The 24,426-nt window shown below is 42.0% G+C and overlaps 1 protein-coding gene across 8 annotated transcripts in view; it reads right to left on the reverse strand.

Moving 5' to 3' along the window:
- diaph2 (diaphanous-related formin 2) overlaps positions 1-24,426 on the reverse strand; it is a 377,012-nt gene that overhangs the window by 330,835 nt on the left and 21,751 nt on the right. For 6 of the 8 annotated variants that reach the window (XM_070962307.1, XM_070962304.1, XM_070962305.1 and 3 more), the window contains 2 exons: positions 21,927-22,031; positions 17,021-17,041 (listed from right to left, as the gene is read on the reverse strand). In XM_070962307.1, coding sequence (XP_070818408.1) covers positions 17,021-17,041; positions 21,927-22,031 — 126 coding nt within the window. The remainder of the gene's footprint in view (positions 1-17,020; positions 17,042-21,926; positions 22,032-24,426) is intronic. The other 2 variants (XM_070962309.1, XM_070962303.1) reach the window with 1 other exon arrangement.

Consider the following 24,426-nt stretch of genomic DNA (forward strand, 5'->3'; position numbering starts at 1 on the left):
AAATTCAAATGAGCTCATTTCTCATTATTCTGTGGACTCAGGACTACCACAAGTGTTTTGGGTAACATGCAAATACCCCTTAATGACTAACTTTGCTGATTTTCAACCAGGTTTCTATCAGTACAGTGAGGGTAATACATGCAAATGAACAATGTTTAACTCCCCTCCATGTTTCTAGCCCCCAGTTGCCCCCCCCCCCCCATTTGCCAGCTACAGGGCTGCTGTGCAAACTACAGATGGTACTACCACATTTCTTCCATCCCTGCCTACACGGACAGTGGGATTGAGCGACGGGCGGGTGACCACGCGGCCATTTTGTGTCTGCTTGAAAGCGGGGGCTCACTAAACTCACCTCACGCACCGGTGGGAGAGTTTAGTGGTCCCGTGTGTCAGAGTGCATTCTGGTTTTTTGCACGGGCCCTTTTCTCTGTTTTCTCTGGTCGTGTAGCACCAGCTGCATAGGCAGCCCAGCTTTATGGAAAAAAACATGCTTCCAGGAGTGAAACATTTCTTTAATGAAACATGCTTGATCATCAAACAACTCCCTGAAGCTTTAATCCACTCAGACTGATGTTTATTATCATGTGGCTACTGGAATTACAGGTACATCTGTTGTACGACCTCTGCTCCTTTACACATATTGTCAAGGAGGCAATGAGTTGTGTTCCAGTGTAGCAGTTAGTGGATGCCAGTGAGGATGGAGTGAGTTAAGAGGCTTAGCACCACAGGCAGATCCACCTACCTGGGCCCTGCTGGCTGCCCCTGGGCCCACACCATGCCCTCATTATCCTTCTGACTCCCTCCACTCATCCTCCTCCAGCAGTGGGACTAATCCATACTGAGGGGGTAGGACCTAAACCTGGCAGAGGACTCTTGACTAAGGATAGTAGCCCTGTACTGCACACAAACACGTTGTGATGCTGCGGCCAAGTGAGGAAACAAAACCCAAAGCAATCAATCCGTCAGAAACCATCTCTACGTAAAACTGCAGCGGCTATAAAACACCTGATTGCTAATTATCTACGGCAATTGATGAACCGACACAAACGCTAGAAAGCAAAATAAAACACGTCTTAGTCTCAAATTTCTATCCTCAAATGCTGTCCAGTGCTCCTATTCAAGCATAATTTATTCTTCTGTATTTCAATATGCAACAGCGGAGTGCTTATGCAGCCATTACTGAGTTACAACATAGCCCAAACTAGACCCAGATGTAATCAATAAGTGATGTCTGCCACAGCAAATTTAATTTACTCTCGCTTTGATATCTTATTTCCTCATTCATTAATGGAACATAAAGAATAGGGCAGGGTTGGCAGCGGGTTTGGGCGGTGCAACAGATTATTTGGTCCCATCATAGCTTGTGAGTCTTGTGTGCTTTTGGGAACCTGTATGTTTTTTTTAAGTGAAAATGAAGCTTGAGGATATTCCACAGTGTATCAATCAGTGTGACTGAGGCTTGAAGATGCATGAAACAAACCGGTGGGTTGGGGAGTTGGTGGGGAGGTTAGCAGTTTTTCCCAGAGCAAAGGGGTCAGCAGAAATGCAGTGCGATTCTCCTCCCTTGTTGCCATGCAAGCATAAAGCTTCTGTCAACAGACCTGGACCATCTGTCTTGTTATTTACAAGATCCTTGTTTTTCCATAACCCAAAACTCCACTTCATGTTTTCAGTGAAGAGCTGCATTTATGAATAAGATAAGGAGTCCACCAGTAATTAAGAAGCATAGTCTAAATAACTATGCAGAGGGAAACTTTGTGAAGCTTTGTGGACTCATCACATTTGCATTTTTTTGTGTGTGCTTGAGTAAATAAACTTGTTAATTTGACTAACCAGGAGAAAAAGTTAAAACATCTCAAAACAAAGAACGAACTCAGCTTTTCCAACATTTTACAGTCAGTGACGGTGAAAACCTTCCACAGTCTTCAGCGTCACCAGCTTGAAATATTGTACTGTGTTACATTACAGAGTACAGCACATTTACATTGAACTATATGACAAAATAATTTAGGACAGAGCTGTTTTTGATTTATAACTCTTGTCACAGAACAACATATAACCACTACTACTGTTCTCTCTTCATTCCCTAATTCAAATGAAAATATTCATGTCCAATTCCAGATCTTTGGCCTCAGAATTTTTTGAAGGATTATTTTGTGGAGGTGTGACCGCAATCTTTTCATTTGCATACAGTAAATGGAAGAAAAAAGTGCAGAGGGCAACAGCGAGCTTTCAGCCGCGCATAAAACAACATGTCTGGCTCAAAAGGAGGCACATATTTGGATATGTCTGGGCCTTGAAGTAGGTAAATCATGTGTGGAGTGCTCATTTAAATGTGCGTGAAAGCCAAAAGCTTTCCAGAAATCGGCACACAAAAATTCGTGCGCCACATTCATCTGTCATGGACAAGTCAGAGATTTATGGAGGTGAAGGGGGCTAAAAATGAAAGAGGAATTAAAGTGATTAAACTAGTACACACAAAAATACTCATGCTAACCATGCATAGCGAATGGCTCTCACACCTAAAGTGAGGGCATCGTCTTTAATCAGAGGGTAATTTATTGACTCCCATTTACAAAGCCATAATACTAGTGATCAAGCCCCTCAACCGTAAAATGCAATAAACTAGGGAAGTGTTTTGTGAACAAAGGCAAATAACAAGGCCCCACACATCATTATGTTCCCTTCATATCCCATTAGATTAGTTCCAAATGGGTTTTAGGTTAAGGAAGCCAGGCCGTATACAGCCAGGGTCATGGTTAAAATGTCAAATTATCATTACATGTCCCCATTCCACTATATGAATGCTCAGCACTCCACCCTGCTCCACTCATACCCACCAGAGGCTAAACTGAATCAATGCACTCAGGGTTTTAATAGCTCAGTTTGAAATGGGCTGTAGAAAGGAGCAATGGTCGAATTTGCGCATGTCATGTTACGCACAGCCGACTAAGCAGAGTCCATCCGTAACATCGGCAGTGTTGCGTTGATGCTCTTTCTATAGATTAAGCCATTATTGCAGCTGCCAACCATCATCTTTCTGAGAGAAAAAAAAAACTCTGAGCAGCTGATGAGCCAGTTGTTAGAAGGAAAGCACACCTAGCTGGCATGAGTCAAAAGACCTCACAAGGAGTGGCACATACACATTAAACTTTACCTGAAGCAGAAAATTGTCTGGCAGTCAATGGCGGGAAGATGGAGCTATGTTTTGTTTTTTTTTCCCATAGCATTTTCACGAGTTATTTCTCCCTCAACAGAGGCACAAATACTTGTCCATCAGGGAGAACAAAGCCATGTAATTGGCTGCTTCCCCACTTGAGCCCCTGATAGCACAAAGTTAATAACAAACTGATGAGAAATTCATTAGGGCTCCAAATAAAAACAATCTCTCCTCGATAAGAGGCGAGTACATTATAATTAAACTGATGCCTCTCTGTTTTCATTTGGCCGTGGAGCCTGAAAACCTGAAGACTGAACCGCTGAGATGAATGCAATTAAGCATGATTGTTTTACTACACTTTTGAGTCTGAAGTATAAGACAATGGCGCCGAGTTAATACAATCGGTGTTTCGTGCAGCAGGACAAAGAGATCTAAGAGTCATGTCAGAAAGTAGCTGACCGCGGAGACACACTGCGGCGTCAAAGGCAGGTTTACAGAGGAGGGGAGGCAGTCTGAGAGAATTGGTGTAGTCAGGATTAGTTCCAGTGCTGACTACAGAGAGGGAGGGACAGGCTGGAGAGTGTAATAAGACATTTCGCTTCTCCCTGTCTTGAACTCTCTTCCCTTCACTTTGCCTGAATACTCTTTTCCTGAATACTCCCTTCTCGTTTCTATCCAATCCTCCTCTCAACCTTCCACCTTTCTTTCTATCTCTCTGGCGTCCTCTTTACCCCGTCCTTATGCTCTCTCAGCGTCAATTTGAAATGCCTCGATTGGCTTCATAGAATTCTGAGATGGCCAGCTTCGAGCCTTGCAGAGAGGGGAAACAAAGGACGCACAGATTTCTGTGTACTTCTGTGCTTGCTGTGGCTGGGGAGGGAACTGCTTGCTTCTTAGCTGTCAGCGGTGCCCTGCCAGAGCCTTGTACGTGTGTCCACAAAGCTACAAAGCAACCAAGACCAAAGTGTGAGATCAGGACTCAAATGCCCCCTCTCTCCCTATCACAGCACCACATTCGCACGAAAAACACAAACCAACAAACCCGCCCATGCACGCACCGACGCGCACACACACACCCTCAAAAATACAGGCACACAGACCGACACACACGTGCACAAAATGAAAGCCTTGGGCGTAGAATAATATGAATGAGACCACTCAATATCACCAGTAACTCTGAATACTGAACCGTATTTCTATTAGATGTTTTGAATATAGAACCACACAATACCAAGTATCCTTGATTCAGAAAACCTTGCTTTCACAGACAAGGTAACTGGTAGACGAACGGATAGCCATTACTCACATAAACTGGAACACAGTGTGAAGCAAACAAAAACATTTAAGCCTAGTCTGCCATTTATAAAGAAAAGCCATTTGAGCAATGACAGTAGGACCAATTCACAGATTGGAAACTGTGTACCCAAAGCATTAGCCTACTATCAAACACTAACAATTGGCTTAATGTCCACAAATTACCCTGTTTGGAACAAGCATGCAGCACTCTTCTGAGTCATCCCTGCTTCCTACTTGCTTGGCATTGCACATACAAGTAACCGTGTCTAGAGGAAACGGCCACCATACTTAAACCGTCAACTGAACATATGGATGGGTGAAGCTATTGTGGTTTGACCTCAGGGAAAGAGGGAGCAAGCGGGTCACACTAATGTGGACCAATAATCTCTCCCAGAGTCATTAGGATGATCAATGCCATTCTAATGAGATAACATCTGGAACAAAGGACCCTAATAGCAGACAGCTGCTGGGCAAAGTGAGCTAATTAAGAGAACATTCGGTGATGCTAACTCATGCTGCAGCTATTCGGGCCAGGTTTTAGACCCCACCCTGTTAACATCCAAAATACAACATGCTGAATATTTCATACCTCCTCTAATAACTAATCATGGCACTGTAATATCAGTGGTAACGCATGAGAGAGAGAGGGGGAGGGAGGGAGACAGAAATACCACAACATCTCAGCTTGACATGAATGCTTATCGAGCGGCACTAAATTGGTCAATTAAGGAGAAAATCTGTTTTGAGGTAACCTTTCAGCTTATTAAATAAGCTATAAATCAATCTTTAGGGCAGAATGAGTGGCTGGCTTTTAATGAGTGAACGTGTCTAATCTCTCTCTTTTACTCTTTTCGTCTCTATTCCTGTGTGTGTGTGTGTGTGTGTGTGTGTGTGTGTGTGTGCATGTGCACGCGCATGGGTCTATATGCATATGGGAACTAGGGGTGTGCTATATCATTGGTATATATTATATTATATTATATTATATTATATTATATTATATTATATTATATTATATTATATTGTTGTTGTTGACATAATGATGTCAATAAAAAAGGAGCTTTTCTGTGTGGAGTTTGCATGTTCTCCCCGTGTTCACCTGGGGTTTCCTCCTTAAATAACCCCCACTAAAAACATGCAATAAGATCACCACCTGACCAATGGTGACGAAAAGGATGGGCCCCCAGGCGCCGCTGTCGGCTGGCAGCCCACCGCTCCTGGTCTGCCGCGGAGGAACGACAGACCAAGATTGGTCAAAAGCGGAGAATTAATTTCACAAAAAGCATGGCGTGTGCATGTAGTGTGTGCATGTAATGTGTGATAAATAAAGTACAGTTTCTTCTTCTTCTCCTTCTATGTCATACTCCTTCCTTCTATGACAGAAATGGCTGAGAGGGTAAGTAACATTGCAGCTCATGGGGCTAACCCATGCACTGGGTTAACTGACTGACACAGCCCCTTAGCTGCTGTATTGCAAACTGACAGCTGTCATGGCTAAAATTATCCTACACACCCCACAGTTTTTTATCCATGGCTGTCATTCATTCGGCAGCTGCACATAAGTTCTGTAACTGTGTAAACTCCGTACGAAAGGAAATCAAACCAGAGACCAGCAGAAACAGACATCGGCGTTACCTAGCATGCTAAGTGCTAACATCACAGCAACTCATGCAATTTGCATGAGACACATGTCTTTGAGAGCTGGTACAGCTCGCGAGAATCTACAGAGGAGGAAGTGGCTCGGGTCTTGGGAGGTCAGGCCATGCCCATCAAGGCAATGGTAGGGGAAACACTGAGTTCTAAAGCAAAACCACTTTTCATTATTTTGCCATGCCGTCAAGAATATTATTATCACAGAATAAAATATCTTGATATTATTTGAGGGCCATATCGCCCACCTACATGCTTATCACAGTCATTCTGAAGAATATCCAGTAGATAAAGGGAGGTGCAGTAGAGTAGAGTTCACCACAAATTCCAAGTATGCAACTTGAAGTTGAACACAGGTAATTCAAGTGAACGTAAGTGGCTCTATTAGAGGAAAAAATGTGAACAAATGAACAAAAAGGCCCACCTCCAAACACTGGCTAAGCATGGAGGCAGGATCCAATTAGTCCTCTGCTTAGAAAAGAAAATAATGGAGAGCAGTGTCAAAGAGAAACTTCGTAATAGTGTCTGTAGAAGTCTTTGGCGATCACGAATAAATATAATTACTATGAACAAAGAACACTGTGTGGTCTAACATGATTTTAAACGACACTCCATTGTTACACCACCAAGCATTAATTACATATAATGAGGAAAAGGGGAAAGAATGAAAAGCCTTTCAGAAATTACAGTCAGCATAGGCTGTGTATCCCATGCATACAGTATGTCTATGCACACACACACACACACGCACACACACACACACACACACACAGAGTTTTGCTTTTATGCCAGTTTTAAAACTTTTTGAATTTGCTTGCTTTCTTGTTTTCTGTTTAGCATGACATTTAAACAAATCTACAGAGAATTAAAAGTCATGCTGAAAGACTCTCATTGTCTCAGATGTCTCATTTCATATTCTAGAAAAAAAAAATTGTGTTGTTAATGTTAATGAACTTTTGGCATTACATTTTCTACGGTCCATTTTCTCTCTTTTGATGGAAGACTGATAGGGTTTCTAAGCTATCAGATAAAAATAGAGTGTGAATCTTCTCTTTTGTAAAGCAAAAACTTTGTTACAAAAATCAGTTAAAATATACAAAATTATAAGAAATACATTTAGAAAAACAAGCATGTAGATCATTACTTTTCTCCTGGCAGTTTGCCCTTAATGGCCGAGGAAACATAGCGTGCCTTGTGTTTCTCATGCTTTAATTTGAATTCAAAGACAGTGTTGGCTTCCAGAGTATTACACCGATTACACAAAATGTTACTGAGCCAAATATATACAAAACAAGTCCTTCATCGCTCTGATTTCTTAAATCCGGGTCCATATGAACACTGTATGGAGGAGGTGTTGTATGATACCACAAAACTACATTCATATTGGTGGTTAGGGAAATAAAAAGAAATACCATCAGGTTTGAGTGCAGTCGACACTGCAACAGCACTATTCCTCAGAGAGCATGACAACAGCAGTGAAAAAGCTCCCAACTAACAGTAATTGGTTTTAAAATAATAGAATTCATTACAGTTATGGCGCTTGTTCAGAAATGCAAACAGGGGAAGAAAAAACATTCACTAGAGACTTGCGTTGAACTGCTTCACTAAAAACCATGGGGAGATGAAAGGCATAATTCAAATGACAATTTTAGAACCCTTAGTTCATTTATATCAGAAGCTCAGAAGATGTTGCCGGCATAATAACATCAACATTTTTTTTCTTTTCTTTTGTTCTACTTACAGGGCTTGGAAGGAACTTTTTTCCCTCTCAATTTCATTCTTTTGTGGTAGCAAATTCCTCCTCCTCACACAGAGACATGTGAGGTGACACACAAACAATCTAGCAAACAACACCCGTCGGCAGCAGAGAGACAGCCAACTGAAAGCTAACATGGGAAATCTTGACAGCAAAGAAGAAAAACACCTCACACATGACACTGAATTTGCTGCTTGTCTTATTAAATGACTGTGTAATTATACACATCAGAGGTCTGCATTGTAAGGTCCTGTGTTTTTATCACATCCAGTGGAACACTATGTTTGATTCAAGGCTAGCATCTCAGGTGTGAAGAAGGCATTCACCCAATCAGCATTAAAAAAAAAAAAAGATCATCCCTCAAGACCACTCAGGACATAAAGACACAGGTCAGCCATCTCAACATGATTGGATGTCACCTCACATGCTGGGTGTATAGCCAACATCAAGGACATCACCATTTGGAACACTATACATCTGCTATCAAATCAGCCTCAGGCCAATATCTAGTAATTGGCCCCATTTAAGAAGTGCTTGATACATTCTGACCACCAATTGACAGAGCAAAAAGCCTTCACGACTTGTGAAAATGATAGCAGTGATGAACTTTTCTTTTTTTTTTCTTTTTTTTTGCTTTATTTCACTCATATTTATTTGCCACAGTACCTGAAGAAAAACAAGACCACCATATGGCTGTGCATTAAAAATTGATGTGGTATGTTAGTGAGGGCACCTGAGCCGAATGACAAGGTGGAGGAAGTCGAAATAGTGAGCACAGCATGTGTGAGGGAGCAAAGATGTGCCTTTCCACCACTCTCTGTCATCGATGTCTATCCCGGAAAACATCCTGGGCCTTAAATGAAAGCCATACCCAACCGAGGCCGTGTTTCAGCAGAACATCGGTGGCCAAGAAGCTCTGTCATGTCAAGAGCTCAGGGTGTCAATAAGCAAATATTGCTCGCGTGGAGAGGTGGGTTGAGGAAAGAGATTTGATGTTCATATCTCTGAGGGATGTGGTGTCAGTCTGCTGGCATAATACATGAGAGGGATATATGGAGAGAACCAGGGGGAAAGACAGTGCTATCAATGGTGTGGTTCTGTAACTATAACGGATGAGTTGTTGGTATGGGACTGCATCTGTTGATCAGTGTGGGGACAGTCTAATAAATAATTCAGGTATGATTGCATAAAAGAGCGATCAATACAGCAGACCTGCTGTCCTGTCAATAGCAGGTCAGGTAAGGCGTGCTCGCTTACAGGACTCGACCGTGCAAGTGAAACGTTATAAGGGGGGGGGGGAGTGGACCCAGTAGAGGTTGGCTACCACGTCAGAGGCAGTCTCACTTCTGAATCTGTACACAGGAAAGATAATAATGATGAATCTGTTCTTTATCCTTCTTTTTTCCCTCTCTGTCTACAGTAGGAGGGTGAGAGTATTGATCACAGAAGACAGACCAATTTGAATGCTGTTGAGCCATTTCACAGTTATTCTCCCCTTTAAAGATCAGACGTCTAACAAATGGCATTAGTGGTACACATGGCGGTGTGTTACGTGGGCTGAGAGAAACCCATTAGGTCAATTCCATAGCAACAATGTGGCTTTTCAGCCCCTATGCATTGCACCAGCTGGCCAATTCAATGGGCACCCACTGCCACCAAGTGCTGGCCGTCAGTACTACAACACAGGCTGGAAAACTGCAGCTGTCAGTGCCTCTGTCTGAGTAGAGCCAGACCATGACCATGCATGACTGTGTTCATGGCAATGAGAATGATACACTCAACAAAAACAAACAAAGCCAAACAAAACTAAGATCCAATGCCATCAGCACTGTTGTGAAACATCCCTAAAGACCTACTAAATATGATTCTTTTCCTTTAATACACAGCTCCAAAGTTTGGCAGGGCACAATGGAAAGCAAAAGGAGACGGGGAAGGAGAGACCACATAATTAGCAAAAATCTGCGACCAGTTTGGCAGTTTACGACCGTCCGAGCCAGCATGCATGAAGAAGAGGTAGTGCCAACTCAGTCAGGATAAAACCCTCATTCACTGGCACGGCTTACCTACGCTTTACCAATCAAGCTGAAAGTAAGTCATAGCAGGTCGAGCCTTTATATCTAGCACATGGATAGTTTATTATCATTTATTCATTCACTCATTCATTCACTAAAGGGGAAGGCCAACCAGCCAGGCTTGTGCCACTGGTAAACAGCTAAAAAGCACTACAGCTTGAAGGCTGACATTTTAAAACAGTGGCCCATCTCTCCTGAGCACCCTTAGAAAAGAAACTGCAAGCCAGACAATAACACAGCAAGTGATCTGGCCTTGATCATGTCACCAATCATTACAGCAGAGAGCTGTCTGGGGAATCGGGGGGAACCTGGCTGTTGATGAGGCGATTATGTGGCTTTACTCTTGTGCGTCCAAGTATGACAGCACTATGAAAGCACTGTAGCTGATAGGCTGAGACTATACCTTGTTAGCACTGTGTTGTGCTGAGTGGACTAGTTGGCTGAGCAGTAAGGCGCTCCCAAAGGGCCTGGTGGGCTTACTGCAAGAGTAGGGGGGGATTATAAACAGGCCATCAATGTGACTCTCTCCAAACCCGACAGCTACACCAACTTTGGTTTCCACTCATGTTAACCACAGGTCCCTGTCAACAGCTGCCTCTCTTTGTCCTTCTTGTCCTCAAATGTTCTTGCATTGTGTCAGTTGTGGAACAGAGCTATCGCAAATCAGCAGGGTCTACGCATATACTGCTGTGGACACTGCCCACATTGGAATGCAAGTCCAAATATTGTCAGTGTGAAGTCAGCATTTGGAATGACTGGAAATGCACCAGAGGAGAGAGGCTCGCATGGTTATGAACAGAAGTGCATCATCACATCGCCCGCTACGGGCGTTCTCCATGATCACAACTAGAAAAAGCAGACAACTCCATCAACCAAAGCGGGAAAAACTTACTAAATATACACAGATGCAGACACGGATATCAAAAAGCTAAAGGAGCAAATAAAGAAATCAGGAGTGACTGGAGGAGCAGGCAACCATAAAACATGGGGACACACGGAATTTCACAGCTGTGTGAACAGTTAAAGCAGATGCGATAGGATGTGATGGTGGATGCATACAGAGAGGCGGGTTGTAAAAATATGCAATAAAGTTTATGGAGCCTAATGCAGCCCTGCAGGAGCCTCCCGTCGAGCTGAGCATGCCGACAGTGCCGTCGAGTGTGTGACAGAACTGTGGGGGAGAGATGTACAACTGAGAGCCTAGCCAGTATTCACAAGCTCCATCACTGGAGTGGGTATGTGCATACAGTACATAAAATTCACAGATATGCAGTCCCCAGAACTAAGAATTCTATTTTTTCCTCCCTCCCTCTCTGTAAAATATGGTATCATATTCTGTCTCTGCGCAATATCTAAATCCAAGCTGTAATATCCAATCCAATATCCATCTATTAGAACAGAGTGGACAAAAACAGCGCTACTTACCACACGCACAGACATACAAGCATGTGCACACACCAACACAGATTCAGAGACTATAAAGCACTGCCATAGCCACTGTTCAATCCAATATCAACATACTGTGACCACTTCAGCCTTTCATGTTCTCTTCAAAATAACGAGATCCAGCTTCCCCTCCTGATTGAAGAGGAATGATTGTTTCTGCCTTTGAAAAGACGTATGATGTGCGAGAGAAGGAAGGGAGGATAAAAGGTAGCAAAGAAGGAAAGAGGGGAAAAGATAGAAGACAAATGCTGATGGAAGAGTAGCCTCTTTTTCTCATCCCCAGTGGGAGCTGGTGTTGACTTAATCCTTCCCACACAGCCCACCCTCTGTCACAGTTAAACCTTTGCCTTTTCCACAGCCTGCAAAGGTCAATCCAACCATGAACGCTGGAAGACAAGCCATTCAGCAGAAACTACCAGCACTGATTGATAAATTGTACAAAGGCCATAAAGTTCAACATTACACTCCAAACCTATTATGCTATTAACAAATTGATTAAGTGTACTAGTACATGTGTCCTTCATCAGAGCGAACTTTGCCATGCGTTAAATTTCATGTATGTATAAAAGAGCTTCAAGAGAGCGTAAGACAAAGGAACAGGCGCTCCAGCATAATGCGACTTGATTCATTTGTGAAGTAATATTATTCAAATTGCTTTCCCAAATCCAACAATAGCTCAGAGAATAATGATCTTCTATGACACCGTCTACAAATCAGTCAAGTTGTAGTTTACATCCATGTCTGTCCAGAGTCGTGACATATGAAGTGAAGACTATTTATGGGAAGGAATTTAATTAATCTAGAAGAAGAAGTTATCACTGTATTGACATATATGATTCCAGTGATTAACTTCCAGTGAGAAGTGTGCTGTCTTCTTCATTTAGAGACTATTTTTACAGAGGACTGATGGAGAGCTTCATCACATGGTGCAATGACAATCACCTGAAGCTCAATATCAGCAGAACCAAGGAGCTTGTGCTGGACTACAATGCTTCAGATATGGATGCTGCTGCAAAGAAGCTACAAATTCTTAAATGTGGATGCTACATGTACATTTTCAACCTCTCAGCACAGAAGATCTCTACAATCAGCACAGTGTCAAGGTGGACGGCCAAGATTAGTGTCACCAAATCAGTATCTGACCAAATGTGAAATGTGGTCATAATGTGGGCCCTTCTGTTCCTGAGTTATGGAGTCGAATAATGGCCAGAAAAGTGTTTTTGCAGAACACTATGATAAGTTGACCTTTGGATATAAAATTTTGGTATAAAATGCATCACTTCATTTTATCCCATGACACATTTTTGCCATATTTTGTCATACATACCATATTAGTTCTTGACTTATGGCCACCAAAATCATATCAGCTCATCCTCGAGTCCAAGTTTTTGTGCCAAATTTGACGAAATTCCCTGAAGGCATTCCTGAGATATCATGTCCACACGAATGAGACAACCTGACAACATAACGCCTCTGGCCTCGGCTGTCGTTAGCACGGGAGCACACAAAGTTTGACACAAGTCATCTCATACGTTTATATTTGAGCCCAACCTAAAGCTTGTGTTTTCAAATCCCTACAATGAACAGTTGTTATGGTGTCCTGTGGAGAGGAGCGGAGCGACCACGCTCTCAAAGCTCCCAGTTAAGGAAGGAAACTGGAAACAGAATTTCCCTCTGATTAGCATTAAAGAAACTAAAGCATTTGAGTAAATGAAGCAGCAAAGATTTGATATCTATTAAAAGCAGACACCTGACTACAGATTTCCAGATAAGCCATTCAACAGTAGTTTGTCAAATAAACCCTTCCTCATTTCACTCCCAGACAACTTTTTATGTCCATCAGATGAACTCTGAAAGATGCTTTCAGTCAATCAAAGAAACATCTTATTCAAACGGTCCCCTCCAGAGCATGTTTCCTTGATCTTAATTTAAGATAGAATCTATGGTGAACACTGGCTCAGGGCATGGGAGGCACACGCTATTGATTAATTTTTCATTGCCGTTCTTTTAAAGCACCAAGGACATGTGCCACATCAAATCTGCTCAACCCTCAGCACCCAGTTTAATAGCTTGCTTGAAACAAAGCACTCTTTTGAGGCATGTGGTTTTAAAAGGTAAACAGGGAAATGAAGGAGGGAGGGCGCCTTCATTCCCTTTCAAGCTCACCATATTTCTTTTTCTTTTTTTTTAGAAAAAGGTCCTTCGTAAGCACTCCTGGCACAGTGAACGAGCACTTGATTGGAGTTAAAGAGGAGCCAGATGTCTGCATGTCCTCATATTCATGCAACTCTCTTTCTGTCTCCCTCGTTTCCCATCTGGATGCTTTGCAATCCTCTGGCCTCATCTATAACTACTAGTTTACTAGTTATCCAACATTCAGTAAATCAGCAGCAGCTACAAATAGAGGAGAACAAGAGCTCAGGTAATTCACCTTGGGTAGATACAAAATCAGCCAATCGCATAACAGGAACACATATCAAGGTCATACGTTTCACAAGATTGGAGTCAAATGTGAGGATTTTTCTTGCTCCTCTCTGCTCCTTATCGTTGTAATTTGAATAAATTTGTTTTTTTGACTTTGGTCAGACAAAATAAGCAATCAGTTGATGACTTTGAACACTTTGGATGAAATGACTGACAGTTGTAGAACAACTTGTGAATATACATATATGAGTGCAAATAGGTAAGAGAGTTTTAAATACCTCAAAAACATTGCAGGTAAATTAAATTCTTCATCTCAACTCAATAATAAGAAGAAAAACATTTCAAGGTGCTTTTCAACTGCTTTGCTTGTAAGACACACAAAACACCTTTTAGTTTGATATGTTGTCAAGTAAATAGCCTGAGTGCAATGCGCTTTGATTAAATTTCTGAAAATGAAGAACCTTGTAATAGGTCATCTCAACTACATTCAATAATACACAAGTGCAACATTTTATTTCATAAATGATGATTTTCTTATTCCATTTCAAACATGAACTCTGCATTGGCACACAGCAGTTCTAAACTGAGATGCATCATCGTCCACACAACCATACATTCAAGAAAAATGGTCAGTGACAAAAACATGCCCTCAGCTACTGTGAAATGAAAAGACCAGCACTTTATAATTCTGCAGAAAACTAAAGCACTTCTCCTACAACCCTAGATCAACTAGAGCACAGACAGTACAGCCTCATCCGGCCTTTCATCGCAGGTCTGAGGTGTTTTTGGCTCTTCGGTCAAAATCCACATACTGACAGCTATATACAGAGATATACATGTTTACACAACCGCACTAACCATCACCGCCTGACACCTCCGAGCTGACCAGCATGTTACCATGGAAATAAGCAGTCATCTGTGCAGTCATACAGATATTGATCACCTCCCTGCGGTCTGGAGATTGCTGCTTTTCAACACACGCGGCACACACCCTTTTTCCTCGCTCATGTGTGCTCTCATGGTCTCGGCAGCATTCCATCCGAGCTGCAGAGCCTGTCAATGGCAGCGCAGAGAGACAGAAGTCTACTTTCACAGTAACACTGCAGGAGTCATTGATGGATTGTTACAACGTGACCCTCGACTTGTGACGTAAATCAGGCCAATCTTTGCAGAGACTGACGCTATAAAGCCGTCCTAGTGGTCAATGGGGACTTGCAGCACACTCCAAAAAGAAAAGGTGTCTGGTCCGTCTGGATAGTTTCAGTCTACCTGCAGGCATGCTGTTACCCAGGTATGTGTGCTGCTCATATTTCCCTCAGTCTTGCTTAAGGAGGTGGAGAGAGCACATGAGACTTAGCAGTGTTGCACACTTACACGCTGGTCAGACTGGATTAGAGCCAATTCGCACAGTCCTCTATTCCCACCTCATTCTCTACTGGGAGAGGGGAAAGTGCCAGAGAGATTTCATGCCTGAGACAGAGGACTTACAGTTGCGTGTTCCCTATAGACAATCCTAACCAACACTCTGCTTCCAGCACATCTGAGAGTGCTCTATCCCACCGACGCACGCTGACAGCGTGAAAATGGGAATCTGCCAGCAAAGCAAGGAGCTAACTGTAGCCCACGATCAGCTAACCAGGCTAAATGCTTGCCTTTTTTTCTTCCTCGTCCAGTAGGGCTTTTAAGAATGAAAGCTCATAATTTTCAGTATGTTAGCCATGCTTGTAAGCTCCTGGTCCAAGATCGACACACAGGTGACAACGGTCAGGTCAAATGCTTCAGTTTGCTGTTGAGTTTGAAGAAACTTCTTGATAACCAGGGTCTCGGGGCACCTTTTGACTTTGAAGAACTTCTGAAAGTAGGCCTCCACATCTCAGTCATAATACGAGCTGGGGTAAATCTGTCATATTCCATTTACTAAACACAATGTGGCCGTTGCTCCTGATCGAGAGCTACTCCATCCGCCTCCATACGGGCCAAGCCAAAAACCCACTCTTCCCACAGAAATAACCAAGCACAAAAGAACAGTTTGACAAAGAAAGAGAAAATGCAATCGATACAAAATGTCTCTGCAAAATGCCTCAACGAGCGAGGTTTGTCTGAGAGCATGGGCAGAGCAGAGGCCAGGTCACAGTGTCCCGCTTTACCTTGCCTGTGTTCCTGTTAAGCTTTACAGTCCTCTTAATCCTTACGAAGCTCTCAAAAGGCGATGAAAGTCCATTTAGAGTGACAATTCAACATTTTCTAAACCAACACCAGACATTTCTTTTTTTTTTTTCTCTAACAAAAAAAAAGAATCCAGTCTTTAAAAAGGCAACGGGGTGCCACTTAATGGCATCATGAGAGTGAAAATAAGCAATTAGCATATTAGAGCATGAGAAAGTAAAAGGTACTGATACATTGATACCATAAATTACATTTGTTCAGATTATCAGGGCCTTTTGTAAGGAGGTAAAGCCAAACACGAACGTGCATTTGGAAGAAAACGATTTTGTGTCTTAATTTCTTTCAGAGACAGAGTTGTTGACAGCAAATTCAAATATATAGCCACAAATACTTCCACTGAGTAATATCACCCAATATTTCTGTTCAAGGCAGAAAGGCAGTTTGCTGGGTTCAGTGTGTGTGTGTGTGTATGTATGTGGCAGAATGTGCTCATAAATGTGTGTGTGCCAAAAGCCTTATTAAGTGATATATACTCTCAGCTTGCATTGCGTCTAATAAACACACAGTTGCACACAGTTAAAACCATTTAGATGCAACATGTTCTGATAAACAGATTCGATTGCAGATGATGAGTATTTGTGTAAAAGCTATCACTCTTTGTTGGTATTACAATATTCAAATGCTAATAGGTGTTACACTGCAATCTATTTCAAAAGAGAAACAGCAAAAACCAACAAAAGGCCTCCCAGTTCATTTTCAGGCTGTATAATTTCAAAATCCCTCATTTGAAAGTGCTACCATTTACATGCAGAAACTGTGTTGGCAATTTATAGCCTTTCCAAATTACAGCCCATTAGCAATATCAGGGCTGAAAATAAAAATCCAAGCCATAAAAATGACCTCACTTGCACAGTTTGGAGCGTGCTCCTCAACACCCTTCCAAAAGAAGATGGATTTATGTGTGTGCGGTGTGTGTGTTTAGGGGCTGAATGAAGACAGGCACATAGGAGGAACAAGATTCAGAAGCCAAATAAATAATGGGCTACTTACCGCAACTTTGCTCCCAGTTATCTGCATGCAGCGATCAGCGGAGAAGGTTAATGTGCAAAAAGACACAAACAGCACAATCATTAGTAGGCCAGAGAACACTCTCCATTACACGTTGAGGCATTAGCGTAACTTGTGTGACATCACAAACATCACTCACACAATTCTAGCACACACAATATCACAAATTTTTTTTAAAGCCAACAAGAGAACCTTTATAATTATGGGCACATCCTGAAGATAGTGTCTGTGTTTGGCTGCTGTGATTTTCCAATTTTAAAATTGTTAATGGGAGACATACACGCATGGCAAAAGCATGGCATTTCGTCCTTGTAACTGACTGACTGGTAAAGATTCACATTTTCACTCCCGAAAAGGAACAGTGGCTAGCGTGAGGCTGCAGATGGTCTCCTTTGGCTGATATCAATCAGCCACTATTAACGTTGGCCGTCCGGTGTCAGCTTCATGTGGCAGAGCTACCTTGAGCCCATGCAGTCAGCACGATTCTTGGAGTTTAACCTTGTTATCTGTCAACGGTGGCAGGTAGCAGGAGTGTTTTTTATTACTGCAACTGTGGGGCTTGTTTCACAGTAGGAGGGTGTCTGTCAGCTGAGTAAATGCATTCTATATTGTGACTGAGCTCTTTTTTCTCTGCGACATGTTTTCTAGGAAATGCATTTTGATTGTGGGAAGTTACAGGACGCAGGAGTTCCTTGCCTTTTACTCCTTCTTTCTCTCCTGTTTTCGCTCCCTCCCATTCTCTCCCCCTCCTTTCATTTCATTTAATCTCCCTTTCCATTTCTTTTATTGTCACTCTCAAACTCTCCAAGTCCGTGGTCATTTGATGCTTGATTTCCTCTCTCCATTCCTCTACCAAGAGTTTATGACAGCCATAAAGTCCGTTTTACACGTGCCACCACCTGATCACGCACATACTGCTTTCTAATCATGCTGTGTATCCACATTGCTCTCCGGTGAATGCAGCATGTCACTGTCTAACAGTGGGGGATAGTTTATCTGAATACTGCAGGCTAGACAAATGAGTCACACTTACGTAAGTTACAACCTTAGATGCCATCTTTTTGAATCTTGTTTTAGAGCAGCTTGACCAAAATAACAGACACTATCTTAAGTGTGCGCAGACAACAGTCAGGGAGGAGCTCGAGGGGGACAAGCACAGTTTCACTAACAATTTTGTGTTGTCAGTACAATGCAACACCTTGTTCAAGAGCAAAACTCCTGTAAGTTCAGACCCCATCAAATAATATGAGTAGTGCTGATTATTACTACCGAGTGAGATGTGATATTGAGCATCTCTCTTCCCGCAGTATGAACAAAAACTATGGACAATCCCCCTTACAAGACCCTGCCATCACACTCTTCCTGCATCTGAGACACAGCACGCTTGACATGAAACAGGAAAATGATCAGGGTCAGGAGCCATGTCAGTCTCTAAGAAACAAGTGATTGTATTAGGGTAAAGGGTATTTTGGAAGTTTTAATGATGTTGGCACACATTTATAAGAACAAAGAACAAGAAATAAGGTGAGAGAGAAAAGCAACTGTTCATGCAAAGCCGATGGGAAAAGATGAGCACAGACACACACGCTAAAGCAGAACTGGATACCATTGACGCACAGTTCATGTTCAAATGAACGGGGTCAATGTACAATTATGCCATGAAAAGACGGGGAAGGAAAAAATGGTGTCTTTTGAAAGACATATTTTACAAGAGTAAAGTAATAATCACTCTTTTCTAATAATAGCAATCATTTGAAGGAATATAGCCTTGCATAAATAGCCTTTAGTCATTACAATCTGTGGTATAACAACATGCATAAACGATGAATATCCATACAAGAAACTTGTACATCATGAAGGAAAGCTGTGAAATTAAAGGTGCTTAGATTTTTGATTTTTGGTGCAGAAACAGATATTTTCATCGGGCTCTAAAGCCCTTGCTCAATTGAGCAGGTCTGTGGAGACAGACAAGAAAAAGGCCACACAATACTGGGGGGTATTTCTTGATCCACCAGTATTTACTGATTTAAACTTCCAGCTCCAAAGCATTTTAAGCCTGCAGGCTCGACATTAGCTGTAGGTTCAGAAAGACAGAGGGCTGTTCAAATCTAAATAGACAAATTTGAGTATTAGGTGGTCATGGGGGAACCGGTGACATTCTTGAATGTCCCGCTTGTAATTCCTGCTGCAATAAAACATAAGTTTAAAAACAGGACGCTCCTTTAAGAGCAGTATCAACAATCTTGTCCAATATGCTGTTGGAACCTGATAATACCACCTAGGAAACAAACAGGAAATTGAGATGAGCGGGTGTAAAGTCCTTCCAAAGGCCCAAAACTGCGATCTCACAATGCAGCAGACGTCTTCAGTAGAAAAAGATTGAGTCACATTAAGATTGAGGGCACCACAGCAAAAAGAGACACCCGGACATGGCCAAAACACACCACTCCCACATGAATCACCGTTTAGATTTTCAATGCAACATATTCTCATTTAGTCCACACAGCATGCTCATCAGCAACCACAAGCAACTTTAGCCCCAGATACCTGCCTCACCCTGCAAAAGAAATACATTTTAGTAATAGGGTTCTTAAACACAAATAGGCTCGAACATGCAGACATGGAGTATGGGTAAAAAAAATGTTTTTCAAAAGCAAAGCAGTTACTTAAATGGTCAAAGTAACCATGAAACCTGCCTTACAAAGACCGGGTAATGTCCTACTTCTGATGTATTTGCTGATAATCTGTACTGTGTGAGTGTAAGATCACTATAAGGCAGCATATACAACATTCTCACAAGCTGCAAGCTGGAGTGCTTCAGTTTTATTCAGATTTCTATGAATCCATTCTCTCTCTAAACATCTATTAGTAGCTAAAAAGGACCATGGGTTATCAATCAGTTAAAGCCAGAAGTCAGTTTTCAAAATATGTTTAATTCAGAATGGTATGCAGCTGTTTCATTAAAAGAAGGGAAATATTTGCTGATGAGCAAACAACTAATGTCCAGCGCAACTTAACATGTTTCATTAAGGCCCTGGATTAGCTTAGCTATAATTAAGGGTAGATGTTAGTTTTCTTTTTTACTTAAATGCACAGCATATATGTCATTTCTGCTGCTGGAGTTGCTCAGTTGAAACAAAGAAAACAAAAGATGAAGCTTGATGATGTTGTGAAGTAATGTGGCATCACGTCTTCATTGTCTAACAGCCACCACACCATCACCAATGAAGAGTTATCCGCTGAGATCACGTTCGCAGCCGACTTCATGTATTAAAGTTTTATTCAGGTTACGGTTGCTCATGCTCGCCGACATACATCCTCATTCTCTGACGGTGATTCCTGTGCACCATCACCTTGAATAAAATTACAGCTTGTTCTGGGTTTCAGCATTGCTGGAAACATCTCAGCAAAAATTACATAACGCAAGTCTAGTTGCTATTTTAGGTATTTTAATGCAGAAATGTTACATATGGTATTGTGCGTTTAAGTAAAATATAATCTGAGAGTTGCCAGACAGTTGTTATAGGTCGTTATGTGTCAGGCACTGACATAAATGGCCCGCTCCTTTGTCTCTCACAGGAAAAGAGATTTGGTAGCAGTGTCACATTATGATCAGAGTGAAACACAAATGTGGCCTCAACTATTAACGTCTAGCTAAGTTGTCTTCTTGGTCTCATGTATTATCAGTATTTGACAGAGTCTGTGAAGGAAAAGGTGTTCTAGTGTAACTGTATACACAGACACATCATCACTGACATTCACCCATCCTCCTCCTTCAGTCCTATTAAACGTGATAGCAGGGTGCTGACAGACATCACATTTTGTCCTCTGTCCTTTGACGACACAGATTACGTTATTCATTTGAATAAAATATCAGTGCTCACAAAGCATAATGGGCCCTGTGAGGAATTCAATCATCTCGGATAATCATCATTATCAATAATGCCAGTTAATTACCATAACAATGAGGAAGGTAATAAATGATGATGTCAAGAGAGCTACCAGGTTCGGGAAGCAGTCAGGACACAAATCACTTTTTTTTTTCCCCTTCGGTGCTGATGTGAAATTCACCTCACAAGGTTGGCCATAACTTCAAAAGAGGATATGAGAATTCATCTTACATTCATGGAGTCACCTTACATGTGGCTTATGTTTTCGGATTACAGTGCTGACGATGAAGTTTTAGATTACTCTACAAGAATGGGCAACATTTCCTAAACCTATTGTTAACCGTGAACACTCCAAAGAGCTGCGAACAGTCGCTTTGATAAGCGCTCCGAACAAAGATAAAGTAGATGGTGCAGCTGGCTGTAGTGTCGCATATATAGTATATAGCTCAAGTTGAATGCAGTCTAAAATGCTTGCTTTTCCTCACCTTTATATTCAGTGGTTGTGCTTTTTACTGCAATACTGCTGCTGAACCAAGAGGCTGACTGAACTTTATTTTCTACTCCACAACCAAATGATGAGGCAAGGCACCCCCACAGCAGGGCATAAAGAACTCCCATGCAAGTACACAACTGGACAACCAACAATTTGCATGCAAGCACATGACCGGACAAGCACTGACCATCCACCTAGCACAGAGTGAGTGAGTGACAATCTGTATCTGAGAGCCTACAAAGGCAGATTGTAGGAGGCAATGAAAAAAATAAATCAAAATTGCAGTCAAAGGTGTGGGATTCAAGCATGAAGAGTGGAGAGAGAGACAATGACAGAAGTGAGAGTGTGCAAGAACGGATGACGAAGCAAGCCATAAAGCAGAGGATCAGGTTAAACTCATTCTGGAGTCGTGTGGATGTGTCATGATACTTCATCTACTGCAATTACTCGGTACATACTCTTTCATCCATAAAGACAGAGCATTCAGGTTTGCTCTCTTACTTACAGATTTGGCAGTGGCTGAGATGTACTGGACCACCATCTCACGTTTGGTGCTTAAGTCCTTCCCACGCAGAGGGGCTTTGCGTTCCTCATTCAGGTTCATGTCCTCCTAAACACACACAGAGGGACAAAGTTGATTTAGCACTAGTGGCTGGGCACCACTCACATTCTATGAATGTACTACGAACGTTGATAAATTGTGCAAAAGAAGTTTGAAAGGTACACTGAACATACATTGGGTTCAGTTTAAGAGGATAAGGATCAGGACCTGGTTACTGCTGAGGAAAAACTATTGAACAAGAAATGTAGAAAAAAAAAAGGAAAAAGGAGCAACCCTTAGCATTTCCTCTAGACTGGTGACCTAACAGCACAGCATAAATCACTGCATTTCAAACAATTTACTGACAACACTACTAAGAAGAAATATTTGAGATCTAACAGCAATTATACCTCCATTTCCAGGACAACCATTTTACATCAGATCCTGTCCTTCTGCAGCTGAATACATTTATTTTCCATCTATGTGTCTTTGTCGAAGTCACGAGGTACAGCCAAAGGAAATAATGGCAGTAATAATTAGTCCTTGAAACGAAAAGTAGCAAGGCTACAGCAATATAAACTGCACACCCCAACTCCGAACAAGAGAGCAAAATCAAACAACACTGCTTCTATTGAGGCCATGCAATCACATCAGATAGGCTGGATAGGCAGTATCTGCGTGTTATTGGGAGTATTATCTTCGTGCTACTTTAATTCTGTATCACAAAAGAGGTCTTTCATGTGAGAGACATCAGGGGATGGAGCGAAGGCCGGACAGAGCACTAAAAGCTAGGGAATGACATGATGATTAGAATGGAGGGGGATGTTTATCAGAAGCACTCTCTCACAAAGAGATGGCTAGAATGAACAGAGAGAAAAAACATCCTCCTCAGGGTTTTAGGCTTGTGAACCTGAAGTCGTGGAGCCATGCTGCCCTCTGCTGGGGAGAGCAGAAAATCATGTCTCCTTTACTTCGGTTGATCTAATTTGGCCGTGGTTCCCCTCCATCCGATTTAATGCAAAATTCACCCAATAAATTAGGCGTGTCACTTCTAAATAACAACACTGCAATACAATGGTTTGATTATCTTACCACGAGTAATCTGACTCAAACTGTTTTGCTTCATTTGTCTGAGAAGCACCAGCAGGAATCCCATCCAGGGGCACCGTGACCTAAATTCCTCCAACTACATTTCCTCTAGTAAATACCCTCAGAGCTAAAAAACCATTAACATCCTTTTTGTGGAACAGGGAGGGGAAAAATGTGGCTGAAAGTTTCACAATTGGCAGGTTTTTTTCACCCAAGGAAACCAGCAGGTTTTTTAATTAATCTTTGAACCCTGCTAATTTATCTGCTTAATTGGCATTCAATAAACGTGACAATGTGGCGGGGTGAGTATGTTGTAGGAGGGGTAGGAGTGGCGGGCCTGCGGGACGCTTGTCGGGGGGCAAACGGGGGGAATGAGCCCTCCACGTTTAGTCTCCAAAAATGATTAATGCTCTTTTATTAATTATACCCTCACAGGCTACATGAAAAGAGTCCCATGATATCAATGCTGCTGCCAGAGCTGAAATGATGGGATCTGAGCTTGTATCAGTGACAGCGGAGTAACCAAGAAGTACGTTCTCAATCTTGTTGTCTCGTGTTGGTCTGGAAAGCTCTTCTCTGAATTCTCTAGTACTCTTCAGTCACCACTTGTCTTGCTTATGCCGAACATAATGTCATTCTGTAACACTTGGTAAACCAAGCATCACTGACATGAGTTTTAAGAACACTGTGCATCCTTCTACTATGCTGTATATGTACATACAATGTAGTAGTTTATAAGTAATGTAGTTCATAGGTAGTAAGACATTGTTCTCAGTTATTTTGACTCCACGACACTGGATTGACATTCATAAATTGAGTTTAAGCTTTGACGCTGTTCGTATCCCCTCTGGTTGAGCAGAGCTGTAGTTGGACTCACCTCAGTCCAACTAAGCAGGTGCTTCACTCACTAAAGACCAGCTCCCAAAACAAGCAGTAAATGAAAATGGCTGCATTACAGGCCTGGCAGCACATCACCAGGGAAGACACCGAGCATATGCTGCAGATTTTAGGAAGTCATTAACTGCTCCGGATTTGCAACCAAATATCAAATATGTTGACATAATTTAAGCTTTTAATCTATAAATTGGACAAAGTATGAAAGTGCTACTATTGCTACGAGGTTTATCTAATGCAGGGGTAAGGATGCTCAAATTAAAGCTGCAAGCAAGCATTTTAACTTCATAGTCACTGTTTCATTTTAAATCCAATGTGCGCGAAGTGCAGAGCCAAAACAACAAAATCTATCTTTCTACTGAGGGACTACCCTGTATATAAAAAATATAAGATGGGCATAAATTCTAAAATCCTGCAGTGAAATGTGGCTGCAAACACAGCCTAATCCAGAGTGCCACGGGCTTCAAATCACAGAGAAGAG

This window comes from Chaetodon trifascialis, chromosome 5 (genome assembly GCF_039877785.1).
Source record: "Chaetodon trifascialis isolate fChaTrf1 chromosome 5, fChaTrf1.hap1, whole genome shotgun sequence".
Lineage (NCBI taxonomy): Eukaryota > Metazoa > Chordata > Actinopteri > Chaetodontiformes > Chaetodontidae > Chaetodon > Chaetodon trifascialis.